At 35.8% G+C, this 26,352-nt stretch overlaps 1 protein-coding gene across 3 annotated transcripts in view; it reads right to left on the bottom strand.

The window, feature by feature from the left end:
* The window catches only part of USP47 (ubiquitin specific peptidase 47), a 112,315-nt gene that overhangs the window by 41,690 nt on the left and 44,273 nt on the right, over window positions 1-26,352 (bottom strand). For all 3 annotated transcript variants that reach the window (XM_008542379.2, XM_008542370.2, XM_070626363.1), the window contains 6 exons: window positions 23,112-23,225; window positions 21,479-21,617; window positions 16,663-16,759; window positions 12,546-12,691; window positions 11,913-11,992; window positions 9,682-9,831 (listed from right to left, as the gene is read on the bottom strand). In XM_008542379.2, coding sequence (XP_008540601.2) covers window positions 9,682-9,831; window positions 11,913-11,992; window positions 12,546-12,691; window positions 16,663-16,759; window positions 21,479-21,617; window positions 23,112-23,225 — 726 coding nt within the window. The remainder of the gene's footprint in view (window positions 1-9,681; window positions 9,832-11,912; window positions 11,993-12,545; window positions 12,692-16,662; window positions 16,760-21,478; window positions 21,618-23,111; window positions 23,226-26,352) is intronic.

Genomic DNA, 26,352 nt, shown 5'->3' with positions numbered 1-26,352 from the left:
AAGAGGTTTAAGTAAAGGTTCATTTTTGTGCATAGAGATGTCCAGTTGTTCCAGCACTATTTGTTGAAAATATCATCATTCCTCCACTGAACTGCTTTTGAGCCTTCTCAAAAATCAGTCGGCCATATTTGTGTGGACCTATTTCTGGGTTTTCTATTCTCTTCCATTGATCTATAGTTCTATCTCTCCACCAATACCACTGTAGCTACATAATGAGTTGAAGAGCAGGTCAAGAAATCAAGACTGAATTCTTCCACTTTATTCTACTTTTTACAAAATTCTTTTAGCTATTCCAGCTCTTTTAGTTCCTCTGCCTCCCACACTAAATTTTAGAATGAGCTTGTATGTAGATCATCACAAAATGTTGCCATATTTTAAGAGGAACTGCATTAAAACTATATAATTTTGGAGAGAACTGCTATCTTTACTATGTCGAATCTTCCAATCAATGAGCACAGTATGTCACTTCATTTATTTAAATATTCTTTTCAGAGTTCATAGTTCCCAGCACATAGGTCCAGTACACATTTTATTGGATTTACATCTAAAGTTTCCTTTTTTTCACAACTGTAAATGGTATTGGATTTTTAATTTCACTTTCCACACATTCTTTGCTAGTATTTTGAAATACAATTGATTTTTGTAGGTTTATCTTATATCCTGCTACCTTGCTAAACTCTCTTCGTTCTAGGGGGTTTTTGGGTAGATATCTTGGGATTTTCTCCATTAAAAAATGTTACCTAAAAAAGGGGTAGACAATTTTATTTATTCCTTTAATTGGTATGTCTTTTATTTCCTCTTCTTGCCTTATTGTATTGGCTGGGACTTGTAGTTCTATGGGAATAAGAGTGATGAGAACAGACATCCTTGCCTAGATGACCTTGACATTCTAGGGAGAAAGCATTCAGTCCTTCACCATGAAGTATTATGTTAGTTGTAGGTTTTTTGAATATGTTCTTTACCAAGTTGAGAAAATTACTCTCTATTTCCAGTTTTCTGAGAGTTCTTATCATGAGTGGATATTGAATTTTGTCAAGTGCTTTCTGTGAATCAAGTGATGTGATCATGCAAATTTTCTTCTTTTGTCCGTTAATATTTCTCTGATAGATTACATTCATTAATTTTTTTTTAACATTCACCAGTCTTGAATCCTTGGAATAAACTCTACTTGGTCATGGTATATAATCCTTTTTATATATTGCTTAATTCTAGCTGCTAATATCTTGGTATGGATTTTCCGATCTACATCCATTAAGGATATTGGCTTGGTCATAGTTTTTTCTTTTTAGCTGTCTTTGTCTGGTTTGGGACAAATATATTGGGAAGGGTTCCCCCCATTTCTATTTTTTGGAAGAGACTGTGTAGAATTAGTATTCATTGTTCTAAAATGTTTGATACAAGTCTCCAGTGAAACCATCCTGACTTGGGGATCTCCTTTTTGAGAGATTTTTAATAATTAATTTAATACCATAACAGTTACAGGGCTATTCAAATTATCTAATTCATACTGGATGAGTTGTAGTCTGTGCTTTTCAAGGTATTGCTTCATTTCATCTAATTTATCAAATTTATACGTGCAGAGTTGGTCACTGTAGTCTCTTATTATCCTTTTGATGTCTGCAAGGCCTGTAGTGGTATTCACTTCATTCCTAATACTGGAAATTTCTGTCTTCTCTCTCTCTTTTTTTCTGCTGAGAAAGATTTGCCCTGAGCTAACATCTGTGCCAATCCTCCTCTATTTTTTTGTATGTGAGACACCTCCACAGTGTGGCTGGTGAGTGGAGTAGGTCTGCCGCTGGGGATCTGAACCTGTGAACCTGGGCTACCAAAGCAGAGTGTGTGGAAATTTAACCACTAGGCCACGGGGGCTCGGTCCTTCTCTCTCTCTCTCTTTTTTTTTGTCAGTCTTGCTACTGGTTTGTCAGTTGAACTGATTGTTACAAAGAATTAGCTCTATTTTATTGATTTCCCCTATGGTTTTTCTGTTTTCAATTTCACTGATTTCTACTCTTTTCTTTATTATGTCCTTCTTTCTGCTTGCTTTGGGTTTCTTTTGCTCTTATTTTTCCAGGTTATGTGAAGTCTAATTGATTCAAAACTTTTCCTCTTTTTTACTAATGTAAGCATTTCACTAAAGGTCAGCATTTAATGCTATAAGTTTCCCTCTCAGTATTGCTTTAGCTGTGTCTCAAAATTTATGATATACTTTCATTCAGTTCAAAGTACCTTTTTAAATTTCCCTTGAGACTTCCTCTTTGATTCATGAATTATTCAGAAGTGCGTTGTTTATTTTCAAGTGTTTTGTAATTTCCAGTTATCTTTCTGTTATTGATTTTCAATTTGATTCCATTGTGGTTGAAAAACACACACTCTATGATTTTAATTCTTTTAAGTTTGTTGAGGTTTGTTTTACAGCTCAGAGTATGGTCTATCCCGGTATATATAGTCCACAGGCACTTGAAAGGAATGTGTACTCTGTTATGTTGAGTGGAGGGTTTTATAAGTGTCTATTAAATCCTGTTAGTTGATGGTGTTGAGTTTTATATCTTTGCTAATTTTCTGTCTGGAGGGTCTATCTATCAATTATTGAGAGAAGGGCACTGAGGTCTCCAACCACAAATGTAGATTTGTCAATTTCTCCTCTCAGTTTGGACAGTTTTTGCTTCATATATTTTGCACCTCTATTATGTGGTACACATACATTTAGGATTGCTGTCTTCTTGACAGATTGACCTTTTTATCATTGTATAATGCCATTCTCTGTCTCTAGTATAATTTTCTTTGCTCTGAAGTCTACTTTATCTGATGTTAATACAGTCATTCCTCATTCTTCTTGATTAATGTTTATGAGACATTATTTTCTATCCTTTTACTTTCAATCTGCCTATACCAACACATTTAAACAGAGTTTTCTGTAGATAGCATACTACTGGGTTCTGTTTTTTTAATCTAATATGCTGATCTCTGCCTTTTGGTATAGTTAGACCATTTACATGTAACTAAGTCCACTACTTTAGTTTTTTTCTTTGTTTTCTTTCTCCTGTCTTCCTGTGGAGTACTTGAACATTTTTTGAATTCTATTTTGACTTACATATAGTGTTTGCTTTTTTTTTTTCCTTTTTTCTCCCCAAAGCCCCCCGGTACATAGTTGTATATTCTTAGTTGTGGGTCCTTCCAGTTGTGGCATGTGGGATGCCACCTCAGCGTGGCTTGATGAGTGGTGCCATGTCTGCGCCCAGGATTCGAACAAACGAAACACTGGGCCGCCTGCAGTGGAGCGCGTGAACTTAACCACTCGGCCATGGGGCCGGCCCCTACACATAGTGTTTTTGAGTGTCTCTCTTTTTCAGTGGTTGCTATAGGTATTATATTATATACACATAACTTTGATCAGTCTACTGGTGCCATCCTGTTATCAGTTCAAGTGAAGCATAGCAATCTTACCTCCCTTTATGTCTTTTTACTCTCTCCCATTTATAATATAATTGTCTTAAATATTTCCTCTACATATATTTAGACCCACATCAGACAGTGTCATAATTTTGGTCCAATCATCAAACATAATTTAGAGAACTCAGGAGGAGAAGGAAAGCCTAATGTTTTTATCAGATTTTTGCTTACTTTGTTCTTTCTTCATTCCTAATGTTCCAAGATGCCTTCCTTTTATCATTTCCTTTCTGTTTAGAGAATTTTCTTTAGCCATTTCTTAAAGGTAGATCTGCTGGTGACAAATTCTCTTACTGTTCCCTCATCTAAGAATGTCTTGATTTCCCCTTCATTCCTGAAGAGTATTTCCACTGAGCACAAGACTCTAGTTGACAGTTTTCTTTCAACACCTGAAAAATGTGCCACTTCCCTCTGGCCTCCAAAGTTTTTGATAACAAATCTATTTTTGAGAAATCAGGGTGTTTTTCCCTTATAAGAAAAGCTACCTTTTCTCACTCACTGCTTTCAAGATATTTTCTTCATCTTTAGTTTTCAGAAGTGTGACTATAATTGGACTTGGTTAGAGTTCTTTTGGTTTATCTGGTTTGGGGTTTGCTGAGCTTCTTGGATCTGTGGATTTATGCCTTTTGCCAAATTTGGGGAGTTTTCAGCCACTATTTCTTTGAGTATTTTTCCAGCCCTGTCTTCTTTTTCCTCTCCTTCCAGGACTTCAATGACACAAATGTTAGATCTTTTGTTATAGTCTCATAGGTCCCTGAGGACCTTTTTCTTTTTTCATCTATTTTCTCTCTGCTGTTTAGATTGGGCAATTTCTGTTACTCTATCTTCAAGCTCACTGATTCTTTCCACTGTCTCCTCCATTTTGCTGTTGAGCCTATCCATTGTGTTTTTTATTTTGGTTACTGCATTTTTCATTTCTAAATTTCCATCTGACTTTTCTTTTTATCTGCCATTTCTTCCCTTAGACTTTCTATTTTCTCATTTGTCTCAAGTGGGTTTGGAATCTCTCACTGAAGTACTTCTATGATGCCTGCTTTAAAATATTTGTCAGATAATTCTAACATCTGTCATCTTAGTGCTTGTGTCTACTGATTGCCTCTCCTTTCATCCAAAGTGAGATTTTCCTGGTTCTTAATATGTAAAGTGATCTTTTTTTAATTGAAACCTAGATATTTTATTGAAACCTGGATATTATGCTATGAGATTCTGGACCCTATTTAAATCTTCTGGGTTAGCTGGCTTCCTTAGACACTGCTCCAGCCGGGGAAAGGGTCCCTGCCTTACTACTCTCAGGTGGAAGTACAAGTCTAGGTTTCCCACTTGGCCTCTGTTGACACCCAAGGTGGGGAGGAGTTCCTCATTACTGCTGAGCAAGGGTGGGGATTCTGGAGGCTCAGTAGGCCTCTGCTACTATCACCTTGGCTGTGAGGGGCAGGAGTGTCTCATTACTGCTCCCCTTGTGGCCTCATTGACACCACAGGTGGGATGGGCTAGCCTCTTGACCACTGGGAGGTAGTGAAAGTCCTGAATCTCCACTAGGCCTCCTCTGACTTCACTCCAGTGGGGAGGGAAAGCAGCATCTCTTTACTGCCAGGTGGAAGGCCAGGCTTCCCATGTGGTCTCCAATGACAGTGAACCAGAGAAACAGAAGAATGGCAATAGGGAGGTTTATGACTGCCGGAAAGGGATGAGACTCCTGGCTCCCTACTCAGCCTTCTCTGAAACCACCCTGGTGGGGGCTTGCAAAACCTTGTTACAACTTCATGAGGGTGCAAGTCTAGGATCCCTACTTAGCCTTGGCTGGCAGGGGTTGGGGCAGGGGCCACAGTCTTTCTGTGATGTTTGGCTAGAACAGAGTGGTTATAGTCTAAAAGTTTTCTGCCTTGCTATGCTGTCCCTTTCTTGGTCTTTTGGTTAGAGAGAGCAGGCTTTTTAGTCTGTGCCTGTTACTGTTTCCTGGCTGCCAATTTCTTCAGCTCCAAGTCTGGGATATATTAGGCAAAAAGAAAACACAGGGAACTCACCCCATGTCATTCCTTCAGTCCTGAGGTCCCTAGTCTTTATGCCTTTTCTCCACCTTTCAGAGTCGTCTTATGTTTATTTTATATATAATGTTCAAGATTTTCAATGGTTTTGGGGGGGGAATAGGGCAATGTACATCTACTCCATTTTCCTGAAAGCAGAAGTCCCCACTTTTTAAACTGGTTCCCACTACGTCCAACCACACAAATTTCTGGAAAAATGAGGGTAGAGTCTGTTGAAGAGATTTTTCTCTACGTATTGCTTACATATTTGGACAAATCTGGACCACTCTGCTATCCAAATGAGATATGTGGCTGAGTCAGCCATATAAGAACGTCCAAACCACCTGTTAAATCAGGGTAGGACTTATGATATAAACTTGTGTATATTAAACACTTGAAACGGTTATGATTTCATAAATACTTATGAATTTAACAGTTTTCTTTTCAAAATTTTAAAATAATCATCAAACTATGTTTACTTAGGGAACAAAAGTCTTTTACATAATCTGATCTTCCCAAAGACACTGTATGGAACTGTGAGGCTAAACCCAATGTCAGACTTTTGAACATATTTTGTAATAATAGACAGATACTTAAATAAACTTACCCAATAAAAGAATAAAAATATCCTAATAGAAAATGGCCTACAACAGTGCCTGCCACAGAGTAGGCAACTCAATAAATACGTAATATGACAAAAGATACCCATAAAAATATAGTGTCTAAAATTTTACTGTTAAATAGAAAAGCACTTCCCTAGTTAATGTCAAACATATAAGGCTATATCCTTTTTGTCTTATTTATGAAATATGCTTTCCTAATTTCATAAAAAATTATAATTCCAATTTTTATGTATCATTAGAATATGTTTAAGACTGTCTCCTTATAATAATACATTCTCAAATGTGCTTGGCAATAAGGTTTTTTGATTATGAAATTCAGAGATTGATTTTATATAGACAGCTCTAATCAGTGAAAAGAAAAGGTTCCAACTACCTAATAAATCATTAAGAACAAAATTTTTAAAGACTAATACAGTAATTTTTCAGCTGATATTAATATTTTAGGATTAATAACAAAATACGTAAAACAATTGGAAATTATAACAAATATTTCAGTATTCTCATTCCCCCTCAACATTCCAAGGACATAAATGTTAATGTAACACAGTAGAGATATTCCTTAAATCACGTTAATCTAATGTAGAACTTCCCAAAATACGTTCCTCAGAATCCAAGCGTCCCTTGAAATATCAACAGATATCCCATAGAGAAAGACAACGCTAAGTCAAACACAGTTAAATTTCTCTACTACAGGAATCTTCTGGGCATTTTAAATAAAATATGCACTGTGAACTTCCCAAAGAGGATTATAGTTACACAGTTTCCCAGATTTATTTAATCAAAGAAGTTTTCTCCTGAACACCTGTTAAATTCCACTGCAGACCAGTGTGGAACAGAACCCAACCTGAGAGGGGGAGAGAGAATGGCAGAAGCGCCCTTAACTATTGATTGCCTACTTGGCCAAGTAAAACGAAGACCAGAAATTTAATAAATATCATAGTTACAAGAACTAAAAAATAATTCAATAAAAATATTGTGATGAAAAGCTTTTTTTTCAACTTTAGGCAATTTTTAGCACTCATTAAAAAAACAGTCTATCAATCATCCTGGAAAAGACCATAAAAAGCGACTATAGATGTTATAACGATAAATTAGCTAAGTGCTAATTCCATTCATATTTTAATCTGAAATACTATTCCCAAGTTAATTTATTTGCATGGAGATAAAATGACTCTAGAAATTGGATATTTCAGATAAAGGTTAAAAGAAAAAATTTAAGTTTTTAACAGAACCTCACACTAACTGAAATTAAGCATCAGGTATTAACTTCACTATATGCACATATCTATAATATTGAGACTCACTGAACAGAACATACAATAAACAGAGCATGTAACCATCGATGTTGTGTGTGTATGTATGCAGATATGTGTATATATGTGTGTGTGTATATCCAATAAAACAAAAATGCCAGAGTCCATTAATAAATTAGGAAAATAAATTTAAAAACAGTTTGGTTCACATTAAGGCCAAATATTATATATAGTCTGAACAAGATTTTATAACGTTTCTTTTAACTAGATTTTTACAATCCACATTTATACCAAATTCTTCCTAAAACACATAGAATTTACAAAATACACAATGGCACACAGTGATATAAAACAAATTTTAGATGCTGTGTGATGATTTCTGTGGATTACGAAGTGTAGGTTATAGGTTTTGAATTCAGAAAACAATAGGAAATCACTTACCTCTAACTAAAGTTCTCTGAAGGTAGTATCCTCCTTAGAACCCCTATCTTGGGTAGTTTCACCTGCTGTAATTTCCCTCAAGAGATTCCAGCAAAGTTGAGGAAGTTTTAAATTCCCTTCCGCAAGCCCTATTAGCGCATGTGTGTTATAAATCTGCTCACAGACTGCTTCCCAGCTGTAACTTCCAATTTCCACTGAATCACCACCACCCCTACCACCACCACCATACGTCCAACAAGGGAGGACTACCTTTGGAGAAATCCATTTAGAAATGTAACTTTTTTTACTTTTCCAAAAGTATCCTCCCATTTGCTCCACTGCTGTTTCTATAACGTACTTGGAGAGTGGTGGCAATTCAGTAGCTAAATAAATAATGACATAAAGATTTAGCTAAGCACTTATATTTGTTGAATACTCAAATATAAGAATGCAATATAACAACACAAATAAAACTAGCCTCCTCAACATTCAGTTAATATGTAAAAAAGCTAAACTGAATGTATAAAAGAAAAATTTTTCATAAAAAATACTTTTACAAAGTAGAAAAAATATCCTATAATGCTTGGGACTATCAAATATTTCCCTTGTATATTTCACTAATGAAATGCCAGTATTTAAAAATGAGTTAGCAAATAAGTCATTGAAAGACAAATATTAATCAATTTTCAATGATTTTTCAGTATGTCACTTCTATCTTAAACTGGCAAAATAAATAAAGTAAAAACAAAAAACAAAACTCGCCACTGGAAGCAACAGCAAGCTCACATACCTAGAATGGCAGTTTACAAGGGTACTATTAAACATTAAACAACATTTTTCAAATCTATTCAGGAAGCAGACTGAAAACTAGTGGAGGAAAGGAGACTTGATCTTCCACTATCCAGAAAAGGTCTCTTACTTTGGACTCCACTGACTGACTCCATAATTTCTTGCTGATTATTTCCTGATAGCCATATAAAAGCAGGATAAAAAAAAGCAAAGGGAATCAATCATCCCAGAGGCCAGAGGACTAAACCATATCTGGTTTAAAAACACTGATTTTAGCTACGAGCCCCCATCAGCTTGTTAACAGCATAAACAAGACCCAAAACATCATCATGATGAAATTCTGCTTTTTTAAATGTTTTACTTAGCTCTGAAAGTTTCCCTTGGTTCATAATAAGTTTCAAACAACTGTTTCTGAACTCTCTAATTTTAAATATCAACTTAACTCCTTCCAAGACTCTCCTTTTGTATAAGTAGTTACACACATAAGGATAAAATGCAATAATAACATTATCAAAAAGCAATTAAGAAATGGATAACGAGAGGAAGAATGAGAAAATCTTAGATAATCTCCCAATTAGATACTCAGTATATAAATAATTAAACTAATTATATATAGTTCTGATTCTTCAAATTACCTGTGCTGATATAGAAAGTATGGCTTTTAAATTAAATTTTAGAATTGGGATGCTCCTTTAAAAAATATGTCCTCTGATTATCCAAAAATCAAAGATTATTTTTCCAATTATAAAAGTGTATAGAACAAAGCAATGTCCCCAAAACAAAAAGTACTTTCCAATCCAAAAAGTGGTCATAAATATAGCATTTATAAAATATACTGTTTACAGGTAAAAAAAAGATAAAGTGAAATAAGTTAGCCCCTATCAGAAAGAATAAACCCTGAGCCAAGAGGCAGTACATCTGCATTCACCTTCCCTCTTATACATGCACTATTAGGACTCACTGAAGGGTCAAAAATCTTCTAGATCTTGCTAGTTTAAATGCAGGAATGACTAACAACCCAAGAAGGTGTATCTAGGATGATACTTACCTTATGACAGATTATACCACTGTGCTATTATGTATTCTGTGTATGGATACACAAGCAGTCAGCTGAAAGGTACACACCACACTAGCAAACGCCTGGCTGGACCCATAAGGTCGGATGACCAAAGGAATATCAAGATATGTGTCGATTCTCCAGCCCTCATAACCACATTCCAGACATCTCACGTAGTCCTTCAGCTTGCCTTGATATAGTTCATTTATAAGATCAGCCTAAAAATAAGAAATTTAAAATTTACATTTTAGAAAGTGTTCCTTAAAAATAATTTTTTAAATATGTAAAAACACAATGATTCATGTTTTTAAAAATGAGTTTCAAAAGGACACTCATTCTTACTGTTGAAGTTTTAGAATGCTTTAAGATTTATCTAGGGGCCAGCCCTGTGGCCAAGTGGTTAAGTTCCCACCCTCCACTTCGGCAGCCCAGGGTTTCGCCTGTTTGAATCCTGGGCGCGGACAGAGCACTGCTTGTCAGGCCACGCTGAGGCGGCATCCCACATGCCGCAACTGGAAGGACCCACAACTGGAAAACACAACTATGTACCGAGGGGCTTTGGGAAAAAAAAGAAAAATTAAAAAAAAAAAAAACTTTAAAAAAAAGAAGATTTATCTAAAATTCTATTAAAAGATCAAGTCTTGACAAAAATCAACTAAAAATCAACAAAATTAGATTAACATTAAGAATCAGTGTGCAAAACTTAACTATCTCAATTCTCATATTACTAAAAACTCCACTATTAAAATGTTTTGTTGAAATCATTTCTTATGTTATTAAACTTCATATGATCTTTTCATTAGGATGAGAATACATCCTAATCTATCACTTTAGGCACGTTGATATTACACAGCTAAATAACTGCCTGTTTTTATAGCTTTACATACGCAAATCATCACTCTCACAATAACTTGTTCTGATTTCTAAAATCATATCTCCCAGCAAAACTTGGGAACTCAGGAGGAATTTCCCCAGCTGATCCTAACGGAGGTGCTGATCCACAGAGGGATGTAACAAGGGGAATGGTAACTTCAGACCCTGCAAAGAGGAAACAGCCACTAATACTGTCTACATAAAGTTACTAAAATATAATTCCATAAGGCTATGTAGAGAAACCAGAAAACTAAACAAACTTAAAGATTTTTTCAGTATCTCAAGTAAGAATAGACAAGAAGGAAGGCATATTACAGTTTATCTTTTTCATAAATTTACATCCCTTCAAATGTCTAGGACTTAAAAGCCTTCAAACTAGGATCCACCATCATGTCTACTCAAATACTATTTATTTAATGAAGTCTTCTTCAATCACCTGCCCTGGTCATATCTGATTATGTCTTCTGCACCGGGAGAGCACTGCTAAGTGCTGCACTCCACTGTTTTTTCAAACAGTTTTGACAGCAACCCACAGTAAGAAACTAACTCACATCGCAACCCAGTACACGTAACTGTAACAAAAGTTGCATAAAACAATACTTACCCTTACTTATGTGATTCTTTCTTCTACTCTTCTATTCTATTCCATTTTTTTAAAGTGCTGGTGTGGATTCACTAAACTGATTTCATAACCCATGAATGGATCACAATCTACAGTTTGAAAAACTCTGGTCCAAGCCATCATAATAGTTCCAATCAGAGAGCAGACCCTCTCGGCTATGTTCCAGATTCTTCCCCTACACTAGCCCTCTGATCCCCTATCACTACATTCAGTATAAACCCTCCTCTGAGTGGGTCCTGAGCCCTACCCAGTTCATCCCAATGATATGTCTAGTGTTCTGCTCACTTCTCAACTCTTCCTCTTTCCAGCTGGTAAGAAGAATAGGGTCAGATTAACCAGGATTCTAAATGTCAAAAGAATATGACTATACCTCATTGGTCAAAACAAAGGTAAAACTTGATAAATATACATTATAATGTGCTACAGATTATAAGACGTATAATTTACTTGGTAAATATCTGAAAATACTGTTCAAAAATCATCCCCCCAAAATGTATATAAGCACACACATATATATGTATATATATGAATTACATAGTTTTTAGCTAAGAAGAGACCATCTAGATAATAAGTTCCAACTTGCTTATTTTAAAGATGAAGAAACTGAGGTCCAGGGTGTTTACTGAGGATCTTTACGACTCAGTGAATGGCCAAGTGAGAACCCAGTACTTTCAATTCCTCATTTGGTACTTTACCAACTGACTAATGCCCAAGGTTTAAGACGCTCCACGAGAATAAAAGCCACTTTAAGGTAATGAATGATTTATTAGAAAGCACTCGCCTCCACTGAGAGAGGTGACTTACCTGTTCTGTTTGTTTCCATTTCTGCTCTAAAGCATCAAACATGACTCTGCACAGTTCTTGTACATCATGCTGCTGCCAAGCTATTTTAAGACAAAATTCAATAAAAATAGCAATAAGTGTAATGTAATAAAACATTAACTTGCTGTTTAAAAGCAAATTTGTCAGAAATATGGAAAAGTTTACACAAAATAATGTTCAACTTAAAAAGAACACAAAATATACACTACAGTCATGAAAAGGCAATCACAAGGAAAAGAATCAAGAGATATCAGCATTTTATAAATAACATGCTTTATGGTGCCACACTATTTGCTATTTCTGCTTTTTTTTTCACTGTAGAGTTAAAAAATATATTAAGAAAAATCTAAGATGACAAATTTTAAAAATTTTAGTTTAAGTACATAAAAATAGAGTATAACTAAATTTATTTTACAAGAACATTTTAATTCATGAAAAATTTACCCTCAGAGATTAAATTTCAAAAATAAGTTATTTTTAAATCCCAGCAAAAAGGAATGAAAAGGTTTAAGGTAAAGTTAATTAAGCTGTTACTATGTATTATTTGTTTATAATACTGTCTCCCAGAACCCCTCTGAATATTGGAAATACTTAGCATTACAAGAGAATTAGTACCCTCACTACTATCCCATCCAAAGCTCCTTGTAACATCTGTGGTTTCAATTGCTCTCTTTTTGCTGTTTTGTAACAAAACAAAAAGCCTCTGAAGTTGGTATGGGATACTTGTCACTGGATCTTCTTCAGATTCTTCAAATTCCCACCTATCGAAATGAAATGTTTGAAAATTATTTATAAAATACTTTTATTTTTTAAAGCATAATTGACATTAACATCATAATATTGTAGGGTCTTAACTCTGAGGCTGTACAGGGTTTGGATATTAACTAAAGCTGGTAATAGCTAATGAGACATTAGTCTTTTTCTATTTCATAAAATCAGAAGAAATTTAGACTTTAACAAGAAAAGGCATAAGAAGGCAACATGAATGAAAGGCAAAGCACGTTTAGAAGTAATCTTCAAACTTCAATCTGATCAAGACTCTTGTCCTAACTATGAATTCACAGAAAATCCAGGGAACAGAACAATATCAAATGACACCATGGCATTCACCTACCAAAACACAAACTGTGGAAAACTACAGGACAGATGACATCAGTTTTCCATATATATTTATTTTCAAGAAATAAATTGCAAGGGGGGAAAAAAGATGGAAGGGGATTAAAAATAGATTAAACAGATTAAGAGCCTTATCAATCAATTCCAATGTGTGGCTCTTGTTTGGATCCTGATTTGAACACTGTTTAAAAAAAATTATGGCGTAATCAGCGAAATCTTAGCACTGACGAGATATAATTTACATATGACATGCTGGGGGTGTGCTTCCAAACAGAGTGGAGGGTTACAGAAAAAAAAGACTGACCATGAGTTGTTAATATTCAAAGCTGGGTGATGAGTACAGAGGGATTCATTACACTATTTCACTGTTTTTTAATATGTTTTAAATTTTCCATAGTAAAAAGTTTTAAAAAGAGGGGCTGGCCCTGTGGCCGAGTGGTTAAGTTCGCGCGCTCTGCTGCAGGCGGCCCAGTGTTTCATTGGTTCGAATCCTGGGTGCAGACATGGCACTGCTCATCAAACCACGCTGAGGGAGCGTCCCACATGCCACAACTGGAAGGACCCACAACTAAGAATATACAACTATGTACCGGGGGGCTTTGGGGAGAAAAAGGAAAAAAAATAAAATCTTTAAAAAAAAAAAAGTTTAAAAAAGAGAATATAAGTAAATAAAATCATTGAGATAAGACTTTTACCCTCACAAACTTATAAACATCAGTCTAGCTGAGCTACAGGGACTGTCTCAATAACAAGCAAATTCCTAACTAAAAAGCAGATTCCTTACAGAACACGTAAGATTGGGGGACTAAAGTTGATAATGTACCCACAAAAGACCTTAAAATAATTTTATATTCAATAAAAGAAAATGTTAAAGACAAAATATTAAATAAGAATAATATTAATGATTCTCTATATCTTAAGTTGGCGATAAGATCATTACTAATACTTTCTACTTCCTCACTAGAAGGTTTTTAGTTTCAAAAAGGAGGCTGGAGCTTTAATCTTCCTCTGCTACAGTTTACAAACTTAGTAAAAGGCTTTTTTTTCTTCTTTTGGTATGGCCCTCTGTTAAAGTTGTGAATATTTTTCTTATTTTAGGGCTTAGAAGTTGCAGCTCTGTGATCCCATCCCGTTTTTTGCACACCGGAGCTCCCTTCTGCCTCGCAGACATCAGTGGAACACATTTGACTTTTTTCTTCTCAAAGCTTCCCTGCAAACACCTACTCATTATCTGACATCTGCTTTAACCCTCCACTCTTCTATATTTAACCCCTAGCCCCCTTTATTCTTATTCTTCTCAACAGAAGGGACTTATAATTGACATTATGGATCTAAATTTCTCCCAGCAGCTGTAAAGGAACAGTCAAGTCAAAATAAAGAATGCTCAAATTTCTTGCAAGGGAAATTCACTAGTGGGGAGGAATTACCGTAATATAAAACTGAATTCTCACCTGTCCTTTAGCGCTGGTACAAATACCTTAAAAGGTTTTAGATCTTGCTGGTATTGGAGTTACTCCAGTCACCTAAGTGGGAAACTTTGGTGCCATATTTGATTCTTCCCTTTCTTTTACTCCTAAATAAAATGTGTTACTAAGTCGTACTACTTTTCAACCTGAAACATCAATAAACATTGCCCCCATCTTCATTCTGACCCCCATCTATTCATGCCTGGTTTAACAACAGACTCCTCCAGGGTTCCCTATCTTTCAAATCAATCCCGCACACTGCAACATATAAACTTTGCTAAATGGCATGTTTAACACATCACTTACGTGCTTCCACATCTAAATGAGTAGATTCTCACTTGGCTATCATACAACAAGTGAAGAAAATAGACAGAACTTATCCTTTCATGCTAGCGCGACCCTGCCTGCAGTCCAGCAAGGTCCAGCCGTTCTAAGGAACCAAACCTTCCTTAGCTCTACATTATGAAACATCATCAGGCCCTCAGGCTTTGTTTCCCCACCTGCAACTCTCACAATCCCCAAAGCATCTGGCCTTCCTCTTTAACCTTAAGTCTTACGGCCCCTCCTCACTCACTGGGCTCCAGTCACAAGGGATTTCTTTTGTTTCTTGAAGGCCTTTGCACTGTGGTTCTTCTGCCTTGAATGCTCTTGGCCCAGATCTTCACAGGACTGCCTTCTGTGGTCTACTGACACGGCAGTGCGTTGGAGAGGCCCTCTCTGACTTCCCATCCCACCTCCTGACAATTGCTTTCCACAATGCCCTGCCTTATTTTCTTCATGGCATACATGACTGTGTGAAATGAGCTCATTTATATAGGCTGAGCTATAGAAGGTCTAAGGCAGGGACTTTGTCTTCTCCACCAATGTAATCTCTATGGCTAAAAGAGTGCTTAGCACACAGTAAGTCTCCAATATACGCTTGCTGAATGGATAGCCCTGGCTATGCTCTTGCTCTTCTCCACAGTGCTATAAATTTACAGACCACTTTCAGGGTGTTAGAGTGCATGGTGAATCAAGCTCCCAGGATCCTCATTCCTGTGCACCATTTGCCAAAGCAGGCACATCACCCTAGGCTATTCAGTTAGTTCTAGGTTTGAAGGCAGACTCCAGATTCCATCTATTAACCTCATCTCCCAGTACTCTGACAAAAACTCTACTTAGGCTGATGTCCCTGTGACGTATTATATTTACTGGCATCAGCTACAATAAAGGCGGAATAGGGAATGGATTCTGGCATCTACTGTGTGCACCACTTCTAGCATTGCAGCCTTTGGCAAAGCACTTAACCTCTACGTGCCTTCAGTTACCTCCTTTGTAAAATGTGGATAATAACATCGCATAATTCATACAGTTACCATAATACTTAAATGAGTCTACCTGTGAAGTGCTCAGAACAGTGTCTGATACAAACTACTAATAATTAACATTTAGGCAGCACTTATTATTACTCACTTTTTCTCTTGAAAGTCCTCCTGTCTGCAACGTTCTCTCTTCCTCCTCAATATTGCCAAATCATACCTAGCTTCATGACCTACCTCAAGTTCTACATTCCACGCTAAGCCACTTTTCCAAGTTTCATCAATCTCCCTTCTCTCTAAACTCTCATGGCATTTAGCTGTCCTTAAATGTTATTTAAACTATTTCATACATACACATGTTGCTATTGTGGAGAGATCTGTAAATTACTCAGGAACAACGACCTTATTTCTAAGTCCATCTCCATCCACCAACTGCCTAGCACATAAACACTACTGGGTAACAAATACTTGCTGAAAAGAAAACATGTCAACTTGTACAAGTAACCTCAGACGATGGGCTTACAAATGAATGCAATGGTAACATAATGTTGTTTGAGCAATTCAACTAATATTCAAGTTCCCAAAATACATTAAATTCATATTTGCAGCAACTTCAAAGATATTACTCAAAAGTAACCCAAAAAAGGAAACAAATCAGTTCCCACAAATTTTTCATATGCCAATCTCTCATAAAATCCTTTTCTTGTGTACTATTCAAGGTTTGTCTTATAAAGTGAGAAATGCCCCAAACTTTACAAATAACTGCAAGAAGGTAAATTAGATTTTATTAGATAAAAACCTTATTTTAATTCTTAAATCAGTTTTATTTATAGAATTTTTTCAAATACTCACTTATATAATGCATTCCTAAATTCAGGAGTCATAAAAAGTGTTTGCAAAAGGCTATTCAAATAGCAAGTCATTGCTTGGTTTACTAATCCCACATATCCTTTAAAAAGAAAACACAAATATACATAAATCAGCATTTACATTAAAAATAACAAAAGGAAAACTTAATAAGAATTTAATACACAGCAAAAATTGAGAGCTTAAGGTTACTTCGTTGGAAATTATTTCGATTTTTTCAATAGCATCTAAAAAGACCCCTTTCCTAATATGCGTGCTATGTAAACCTTGTTTCTCAGAAAATGCAGAATATCTTGTTATACGTTATACACATGTTATATATACACAAAGATATTATATAGCATTTAATAAGATCTTAAGAGGAACATATTTAATATAATATGTTTAATTGACATAAAAATAATCTTTGTTCCCTAACTCTAAAAGTTGTATATTCAGATGGAAAAGTATTAATACATTCACTTTAACTATCATATATACTCAATGCAGGAAGACTGAACTGAACCAGTTAGTCCTGTCATCAGGCCCCGTAAACCAATTTCTACTAAGAACTAACAACATATAAGATAAATTCATTATATGAAACCTCTGAGTGACTTCCTCTATTTTAACAAGCCTATAAAGTATGAGATTCTATAGATCAGCATGCTATGCAAAGAGTGACTATACAGTACGAAGAGGAGCCAGAGATAGAAGCAGGGAAGAACAGAAGGAGGGAGGGACAGAGGGAGAGAAGGAGAAACTTACATGAATTTAAAATTCAAGTGAATGATTAAAAGTACTCAGCTTTATATATCTAATTGGATATGGCTACCATTGTTGAGGACATTTTTGGAACTTCGCTTTTCAAATAGACTTCAGATCCAGTTTATGAGATACATATACACAAAAAAATCAGTCTCATCATTTTAGTTATACCTCACTATTTGAGCAAAACGTGGTCAACTCCTTGCTTAGAAATTAAACTTGTTTACTTCCACTTAATACTGAATGGTCTGGTCGTCTCAAAAAGCTTAAATCCTTTTTCAATAGATGCCAAAGGTGTTCACTGAAGCTTCTCAAAATACTTTTCCAATTTCCCAACAATTGTCAAAAATGTCTTGAGAAACGGTGGGCTCTGTGGACAACTATATTGCCAAAGAAGGTGATGAAAGGACCAAGAAATATGCAGGATGAACCTCGGTCAGTTGTAAAAAAGAGGAATAGATTCCACACTCTTGGCACCTGTACAATTCTAAGAAGAGATCAAGAGGCTACCCACCCACCTTTCACTTTGGGCTAAGATTCAAGCTTTGATTTTTAACGCCTTTCATCTTTATTTTAAGAACACTGTGTTTACATATTTTGCTCTGCATTGTTATATAATTATAAACTGCTTCAATTCCTAACCACCCTCAACCTGAGTTGTTCTCCTAGCACCCTGTCCTTAATCCATATCGGAGCCTGTCTCTCACTGTCCTGTAATACCTATTTACCTACATGCCTTCCCCACGAGACTGTGCAGGGCAGGAGCTGAGTCTGATTTCTCTCTCCTCTACTACTTAGCACAGCAGCAGGCGCATATGAGGGTGAAGTGCATATGACCTATAAGAAACTCAAATCTGTATGATATCTGGCCTGATTATTAAGTGGAAAGCATTATTTCATTCTTAGTTCACATAAACAGACTTCCCCACAAACAACAGCACTTTGGCCAGAAGACCAGGCTGTTCGGCCCTTCTTTTTAGCTGAGGCTGCCTGGGATTTCCCTTCTTTCCCATCTCGTTCCCTCAACTCCTGAACAGTCAGGGACAACCACCGTATCTGTAGCCTTAAAAAGTAAATGAATACTACCATTGTCCTTTGTATACCTATAGACCAATCTTGTATCATTTATTTGTGACCTTGTTTCCCTTCCCTGGGCCTAAAAAGAGTGGTAGGGAGCGGAGGTTGAAGGGAAGGAGGGAGTAACAGCAATTCATTTTTGCCATTGTTCTTTATTCTGCCATTAGCAATAAAATCATATGGAAACCTATGGTCTTTTGTACTTGATTTAGCACCAGATTTAAACAGAATGAACAGTGTCTGACATAAATGTACTACTATTTTCTGAAAGTATAAAGACTTTAGTGAGACTAATAAAAGTGCTACTGAATTAAGGAAATCTCTTGTCATTATGCATTATCTAAATCAACAAACTTCAAATGATAACTATTATCCAGAAGGTCCTACATCTGAAATAGTTGTGAATCAATATTGTTAAGTATAAGCCAGTAAGGGAGAAGGATGTGAGAACACACGCCATTCTGCAGAGGGCACATGCAAAAAGAAATCCTGAATAGAACCAACAGGTAATAAAGCAGAAATCAAACAGGCCAAATAAAGCCTAACGCAATAGGCCAACTCCTGGTGTAGATAAAAGGAAAGAATTGTTAAAGAAATTGGCCAAGGACAGATATTATGGATTTAAATGATGAAACATGCCAGTCACATAGTTCTATTCACCTGAGTCCACATTAGCCTTCAATACACTCCTTACTCCTCATAATTCACACCCCCCACCTCATCTCCCATCAACAGTGGCTGGCTACCAGAGGGAGTTGGTAGGCAAGGAAGACAGGAAAAAATGTTAAGTCCCCAAATCCACACTGCATGATAGAGAAATGTGTTCCCAGAGCCCTGAGTTGAAATCATGAGAGCATTTTCCAATGAAAAAATTTTGTACACAGCGCCAAGATTTACAGTTACTTCTCAAGGAAAATGCAAATTCCATAGTTACTAACAAAAGCTTTTGAACCACAATTCCTTCGGATGGTTATAGACTATTTTAATTCAGAAAGGCAGTACACAAGAACACTGGAGGAAAATGCACAGGTCGAGAAAAGGAGTGGAGTAAAGATTGTGAGAAATAATAGGCAGTGAGGACTATGATCACGTGGTAATGCCTATCAAACACCTTTAAAACCTTTTTAAATAAATTTCAACTTAGTAATTCAATTTCTGGGAACTTACCCTAAGAAAATAACCAGAGATGAAAATAAAACTTATGCACAAGAAAGTCCACAATAACATCAGTAACAATCAGACAGTTTAAATATTTAAACCATACAACAAAACACCATTTTTCAGCCATTTAAAACTCCATATTAAAATACTATTTAATAGCATTGAAAAACGTTCCTCATATAATATTAAGTGAAAAATATAGATTAAAAATCTGCTTATAATATGATTCTCCCATTTTCTTAAAAGCATACATACTGAGGAAAGATGAGATAAAAAGAAGGAAAATCACTAGAAGTAGTTTTTGCGAGTAGTATTGTCAGTGATTTTCATTTTACAGTATGACAATGAACATGTATTACATTTGTATAATCAGAGCAAGTACATTTTTTAAAAAATATGTTTTAGTCTCTAGGAAATTATAGACCTCAGAGAGCCAAAGAGTACACTGCATAAAGTAGGAGTTCTATAAATACTTGTTGCATAAAGGACTGAATTGGTTGTCAGAATACAAAGGAAATATTTCAAGAATCCTGATTTGTTAAATGTGGAACCTTCTCTAAGTATTCCAACTATCTCAGAATAATCTAGGATGCTTATCTAAAACAAAATGCAATTTATCTAGCCTACTCCAGAGCAGCTAAATCAGTATTTTGGGGAATAATGCCTTGTAACCTACGTTTTTAACAAGTATCTCCAAATGATTTTTAAAGAAATAAAAATCTGAGAATCACTATTATAGACAGTGTAATGAGAAACAGCTTTACTATCTCCTATTATTTGAACAGAAGATAATTTTGCATTTTCTTTTATTCTTAGTAGTTTGCTGCAAAAAAGTTCTACTGATATAAATATTCCTAAATACCATAAATATTGCTATTTCCAGAACAAATACACCATTAAGCCTGCACAAATAGTCAGCTATGAGGAAATTATTCCACTTAATTACAAAATATAGCACATGGAAGCTTACAGATCACATTAAAACCAAATCTGCAATGTAACCTTACAGTTTTCTTTTTATACTAGATATTTGTATGTGATATTTAAAATCATCTGTTTTGAAGTTCTAAGGGTAAAAGTTCTGAAGTTATACCTAGTATTAACCAGCTGTGCAAGCAAAGGCTTCCCTGAGCCCCAGTTTCCACTTCTTCTAATATGAATAATACTATATGCTTCAAGAATTTGTTGTAAGACGAAATGATATGTAAAAGTATCTAGATTCTATTTTTAGGCAATTAACCAATCATATATAAATGAAGAAACTTCTGCATAAATAAAGCGATTTCACTAGCTCAACTAATTGAAAAAATCAAAAGTCTAGGTTTAATCACGTTCAGAAAAAAATTAACAGGGATTTTTTAATTATATGATTAATTTCAAACATATAATTAGATGACACAGTAGGTCTAATAAAACAAGCCCGGCCCATCTGCTTCAAAATGGAAGTATCCCCTGTAGTCTATTCTAATGCAAAAGGAAATGACAGAGACATCCCTTTCCAGAGAAAGTCAACCTCAAAAACTTAAGATTAATTAATTTCAAAATACAAAATTATCAAAAAGAAAAGTTTTCCTTCAAAATATTTCAATATTTTTACTTTATTACTAAATAGTAGCAGTAACAATACAGTAAAGACAATGGGTTGAGAGAAAGAGAAACTACATTCTTGTTCCAACTTCGCTTCTGCCAACTACTGATCTTGCCCTGGGTCTCAGTTTTCTAATCCATAAAATGAGGCTTGAGATCTCTAAGATTACTCTGGGTCTAATGCCCTATGATTTTATGAAAATACAACAACAACAATAATAAATCTTACCAGTTTCTGATTTATTTAAAATAGATGAATAAGAGTAGCTTTGGCTGACATAGTCACTGGTAGAGCCCACAGAACCTTCTCTTGGAAGTGGACCTATAAATCTGTCATGGACACTGTCATCTCCAGCACTGGAATCCTCCTAAAATGCAGCATAACCAATATTTACTGAATGGCAAATGTTGCTGAAACAATGAAAAAAGGCAGACTAACAGCTGAGGCAATTAAAAAAAGGCGAGGCATTACTATTACTGTTACGCCAAGACATTCAAAGGGGTGAGAGCGCCCTCTGCATTTCCTACGGAAGGTCTGAAAGATTATCTGGCACATGAAACACTTTGCAGAGGTGCTCATGTCTTCTTCCGCAGTTCTTACTTTCTCAATTTCCTCTAATTCTCTTTCAAATGCTTACACAAGAGGAGACTTTGGTACTAATAAATCAGAAGTACCATTGCAAACTCCTTGATGACACTGTCTGTCATTCATGTTTACACCATCCTTGCCAAGAAAGCCTGGCAGGTAGGGGAGACTCAGTAACTGTTGGATGAAATGGGCAGTATCCTACCATCTCCAACAAGAAATTCCTATTAATGAGAAAGATGTTGAAAAGGATTAAGGGATATAAAATCAACACAAGCAATTAAGACAGAGCTGAAGAGTAATTATTATGCATTTTAAAACATGAATTCCCATATTGTAAATCCAGAGTTCCCTAAATTAACAGCTAATTTCAGTGTCACTCAGACTAATCAAAATCTTCTCATTGCGTCATAAAAATGAATGGTGAGATTAAGGAAGAAGGCCACAGAGCACGAGCTGACACTGCTTCAGGATGGGGGCCCTGTGTCTGATTACTGTTTACTGTCCAGAGAGTCTAACTCTCAATAGACTTCTAAATGAAAAGCATCAAATGGAGCTTTTCCAGAGGAAAGAAGAGAAGGGTTCTGAAAAAGTCCATAAACTCCCTGAGCCTTAGGTTCCTTAGTCTGCAAAATAGCAAGGTTAAATCAGACCAGGTTTTCTCAATCTTTTTTAAGGAATGCCCCTCAAATTGGGAGTTACTGCATTAGGTAATCTCTAAGGCCACTGGACCACACAGGAAAGCCTACTGAAATATGAATCCGAGTAAACACTGAAAAAATAGAAATAAAGCATGTAACTTACAAACTACTCATTCCAAAAAAAAGAAAGGGGGGAGTGGGAGGAAAAATGGCAGAGTAGAGAATTCTGGGTGTCTGGCTCTCCCTCAAAATACTGAAAAACCTAGGCAAAACTGCCAAAGACATAAACCAAGTGAATGCTCAACCAAAGGAAAGGCCACTGAAACACAGTAGGAGATCTTTGTGGCATTTTAACTTTTCCTAGACCCACCCCAATCCCTGCTGTGGTGGTGGTCTTGAAGATGGCAAGCCGCGTTCCCAGTGCAGAAACAGACTATTACACAAAATAACAGTGTCATGGATGCCCAGTGTAACTACGTTAACATAGACACAATAAACCAACAGAAAACAGAAAAATAATTTTCTATATATAAATTACAAAACATATTTCTCCTCCTTCCTTTGGAAAATTGCTTTCCAAGTAGCAGGTGACAGTGCATAAAAATTATGAATATAGGGCATTCTAAACAGTTTACCAGCAGTATTTGAGGCTGTTCACCGTCTTTATCTGTCAAATGCAGAAAGTTCTTCTTTCCTGGCTCAAAATTAGCATCAAGAAGAGACTTGTCACTGGTATGATCCAGTGGAGCCTATGGGCATAAAATAAAACACCTCACATTATGAGAAACACTAATTCTAATAAAACAAGTAATATGTAAAGAGACATATATCCACAATTATTGGGCTCAAACAGTACTTTTTTCAAATAAAGATTCTGGCAAATTCTGTTAATCTAGACTTGGAATTAACTCATCTACTCATGTACTGGGATGGCTAAGTCCAGGACAGTGCATACACTGATAGGCACCCCAAATGTTCACATTTTCCAACATCTAAAAAACTGAAGAGAGAAAAGGTAAAGATTAAGAAGTAATGTTAAGTACTACATAAAAAAAGAGAACTATAAAATTTGTGTTTGTATGTTCTCTAAAATGTATGTGATATAGTATTCAATAGATTTTCATGAAAATTAGCTAAAGATAATTTTATATAATTAAAAACTATAAAAACATGTTTTGATACATGAATATAATGAGAGTCCCCAGATAAGCAACATACTATAATAATCCAACCAAAATAATTATGTAATATAACAAAACGGGCACCTTCTGAAAGACCCCTTAAGGTAAAGCTTGTCCTAGTAAATGATATCTATTTTAAGTTCACTGCCAGGATCCAGATGATCCGAGGGAGATAGAAGTAATCACGCCATTGAAAACTAAAGATCTAAGGTATTTAGTCTTTACTTAACTCTTTTATCTGGTAGGGCAATTTCAACCCTACCTGTCATTCTGATACACTCTAGTTGGTGGATGAGAGATGGAATCTGTATGCCCTAAGCCCTACTCACCCACACTACAGTCCATTATTAAGAAGAATGAATGATGGAATGAATACACTATTATTTTGTTACACTAAGAAATATTTTTAATGTTTCAAAGACATAAGGAATGTCTCCTTAGAAGGACTTACTTTATGGAAACGTATTTCTTAGGAAATAAACATTATATAAAAGTACGGGCATTAAGGACAAAAAAACTAACTGTAAGAGATTCTGCCACTTGCTATTTGTGTGACTTGGGCAAGTTTCTTCACTTCCCCATGACTCAGTTTCCTCAGCTATAATATGAGGCTGTAATAGCACCTACCTCACAGAGTGGTTATATTTGTATAGAACGTAGTATTAGAACAATACTGGGCACCCAGTAAGTGCAAAATAACTGTTAAGTAATAAAATAACAAACTACATGATCTATTTTTTAACTTCAGCTCACATCTAAAAATCCATGAGAAAAATAGGAAATAGAAAACCTGAAGAGGAAAGGTGTCTTTAGGTCCCTTACATTCTCTGGCAGGACATAACAGTCAGATAATATAGCTTGAATACATAGAGGTTTTACATCAATAAATGTGTCTGTGTGTAAGAGGTAGTGGGTAGCTAAATGGGCTAGGTTTCCAGAGAAGCATGCATATATGCAGCATTGCACAGTAAGCAGGTGAAAGAGGATAGCTGAAGAAATGTACAGTGGGCACATAAGAATACAGAAATTGAGTACTTGAGAACAGTCATAGCTGAAGAAAGAGAAATAGGTAATCCTGATAGAGAGCTATATAAAGCTATTGTAGAAGTTAATTTAATAAACACTTTTTGAGTGCCTAGGGGGTACATCTATGGAGGACACAAAATTAATACTATGAGGTCCCAGGCATCAAAATACTTACATTCTACCAAGTGGAAAGTCACAAATGAGTAACAACTATAATAAAAAGAGACTATGATAAGTGGCATAGCAACAGGAGGACAAAGAGAAGGAGATTACTTTTAAAGTGGCATGAGAAAACATCAAGTAGGGCTTCTTAAAAGGAAAAGATAAATAGGACCTGGTAGACATATACGGCAGTACCACAGACTATCCTTTAAACTGAAAAAGTGGTTAATACTAGAAGTTACATGGTGCTGTAATGTGGAGGATTCAAAGTTTCAGATTAAATATTGTTTCTCTTTGTATATCTTGTTGGAGTAGCAATTTTACTGATCAATTTCAGAGGGAAAATGTTGACTAATTTAAAACATTAGTTCTATATTTTAAAAAACACATATTATGAAGTAGAAAGCAAAGTCTCATGAATTTTAAAGATAAATTAGGCAACATTCTTCTATGGGGCCAATTAAAACTATGCCTTCCATATACCACAGAGATACATAAGCAATTTCATTCACCATGAGAGCTATTTTTCTAGAAAATTTAAGAGCTGCAATAGCATAGGACAGAAAGAGGCAATATAAACAAAAACATGGAGATAGAAAAGTATGAAAATCTGTGTTAAGAAAATACATTACTCTGGGATCTGGGAGTTAAGATTCCAAAGATTTAAATGACCAATTGTAGCTTGTCTTGAATGCTAACCTAGGGAATCTGATTTTTAATCAGTGGGCAGTGAGCAGTCACTGAGGGTTTCTGGAGGGGAAGGTGACACGAGTGCCATCATTTCATCATTTAAGATGACTGAAGATAATTCTAACAAGAGTATGCAGGGTGAATTCGGACTGAGACAGGAAAGAAAAGAGTACTTAATAGTGCAGATGAAAGCCAACTCAACAGATTCCTTTGCCACTCTCCCATATGAAATTTATCAATGCCTCCTCTTTGCACTCATAGTGAATTTATACTCAAGTACTCAAAACATGCTAGTGTAATTATTTGTTGATACATCTATCTCTACAACTGGATTGTGAGATTCCCGAAGTAGAAGTCATAGTACCACTAAACTTCCTGATCAGGGGCCTACCATTCTATCTGGTACATAATCTCTGTTAACGTCAAAATGTGTATCTTTCCACTAGTTTCTCTATCGATAGACATTTTTTATTCTTTCCCAAAACTCAGATTACAATATACATGATTTTATACTGTGCTTTTTTTACTTAAAAATACAAGATGAGGGGCCGGCCCAGTGGCACAGTGGTTAAGTTCACATGTTCTGCTTTGGAGACCTGGGGTTCGCCGGTTCGGATGCCGGGTGCAGGCATGGCACCGCTTGGCAAGCCATGCTGTGGCAGGCTTCCCACATATAAAGTAGAGGAAGATGGACACGAATGTTAGCTAAGGGCCAGTCTTCCTCAGCAAAAATAGGAGGCTTGGTGGCAGATGTTAGCTCAGGGCTAATCTTCCTCAAAAAAAAAAAGGGGGCCAGCCCCATGGCCGAGTGGTTAAG

The sequence above is a fragment of the Equus przewalskii genome, chromosome 6 (assembly GCF_037783145.1).
Source record: "Equus przewalskii isolate Varuska chromosome 6, EquPr2, whole genome shotgun sequence".
NCBI lineage: Eukaryota > Metazoa > Chordata > Mammalia > Perissodactyla > Equidae > Equus > Equus przewalskii.
Note: the sequence above shows the minus strand (reverse complement) of the source record. Positions and strands in the feature narration are given on the sequence as shown.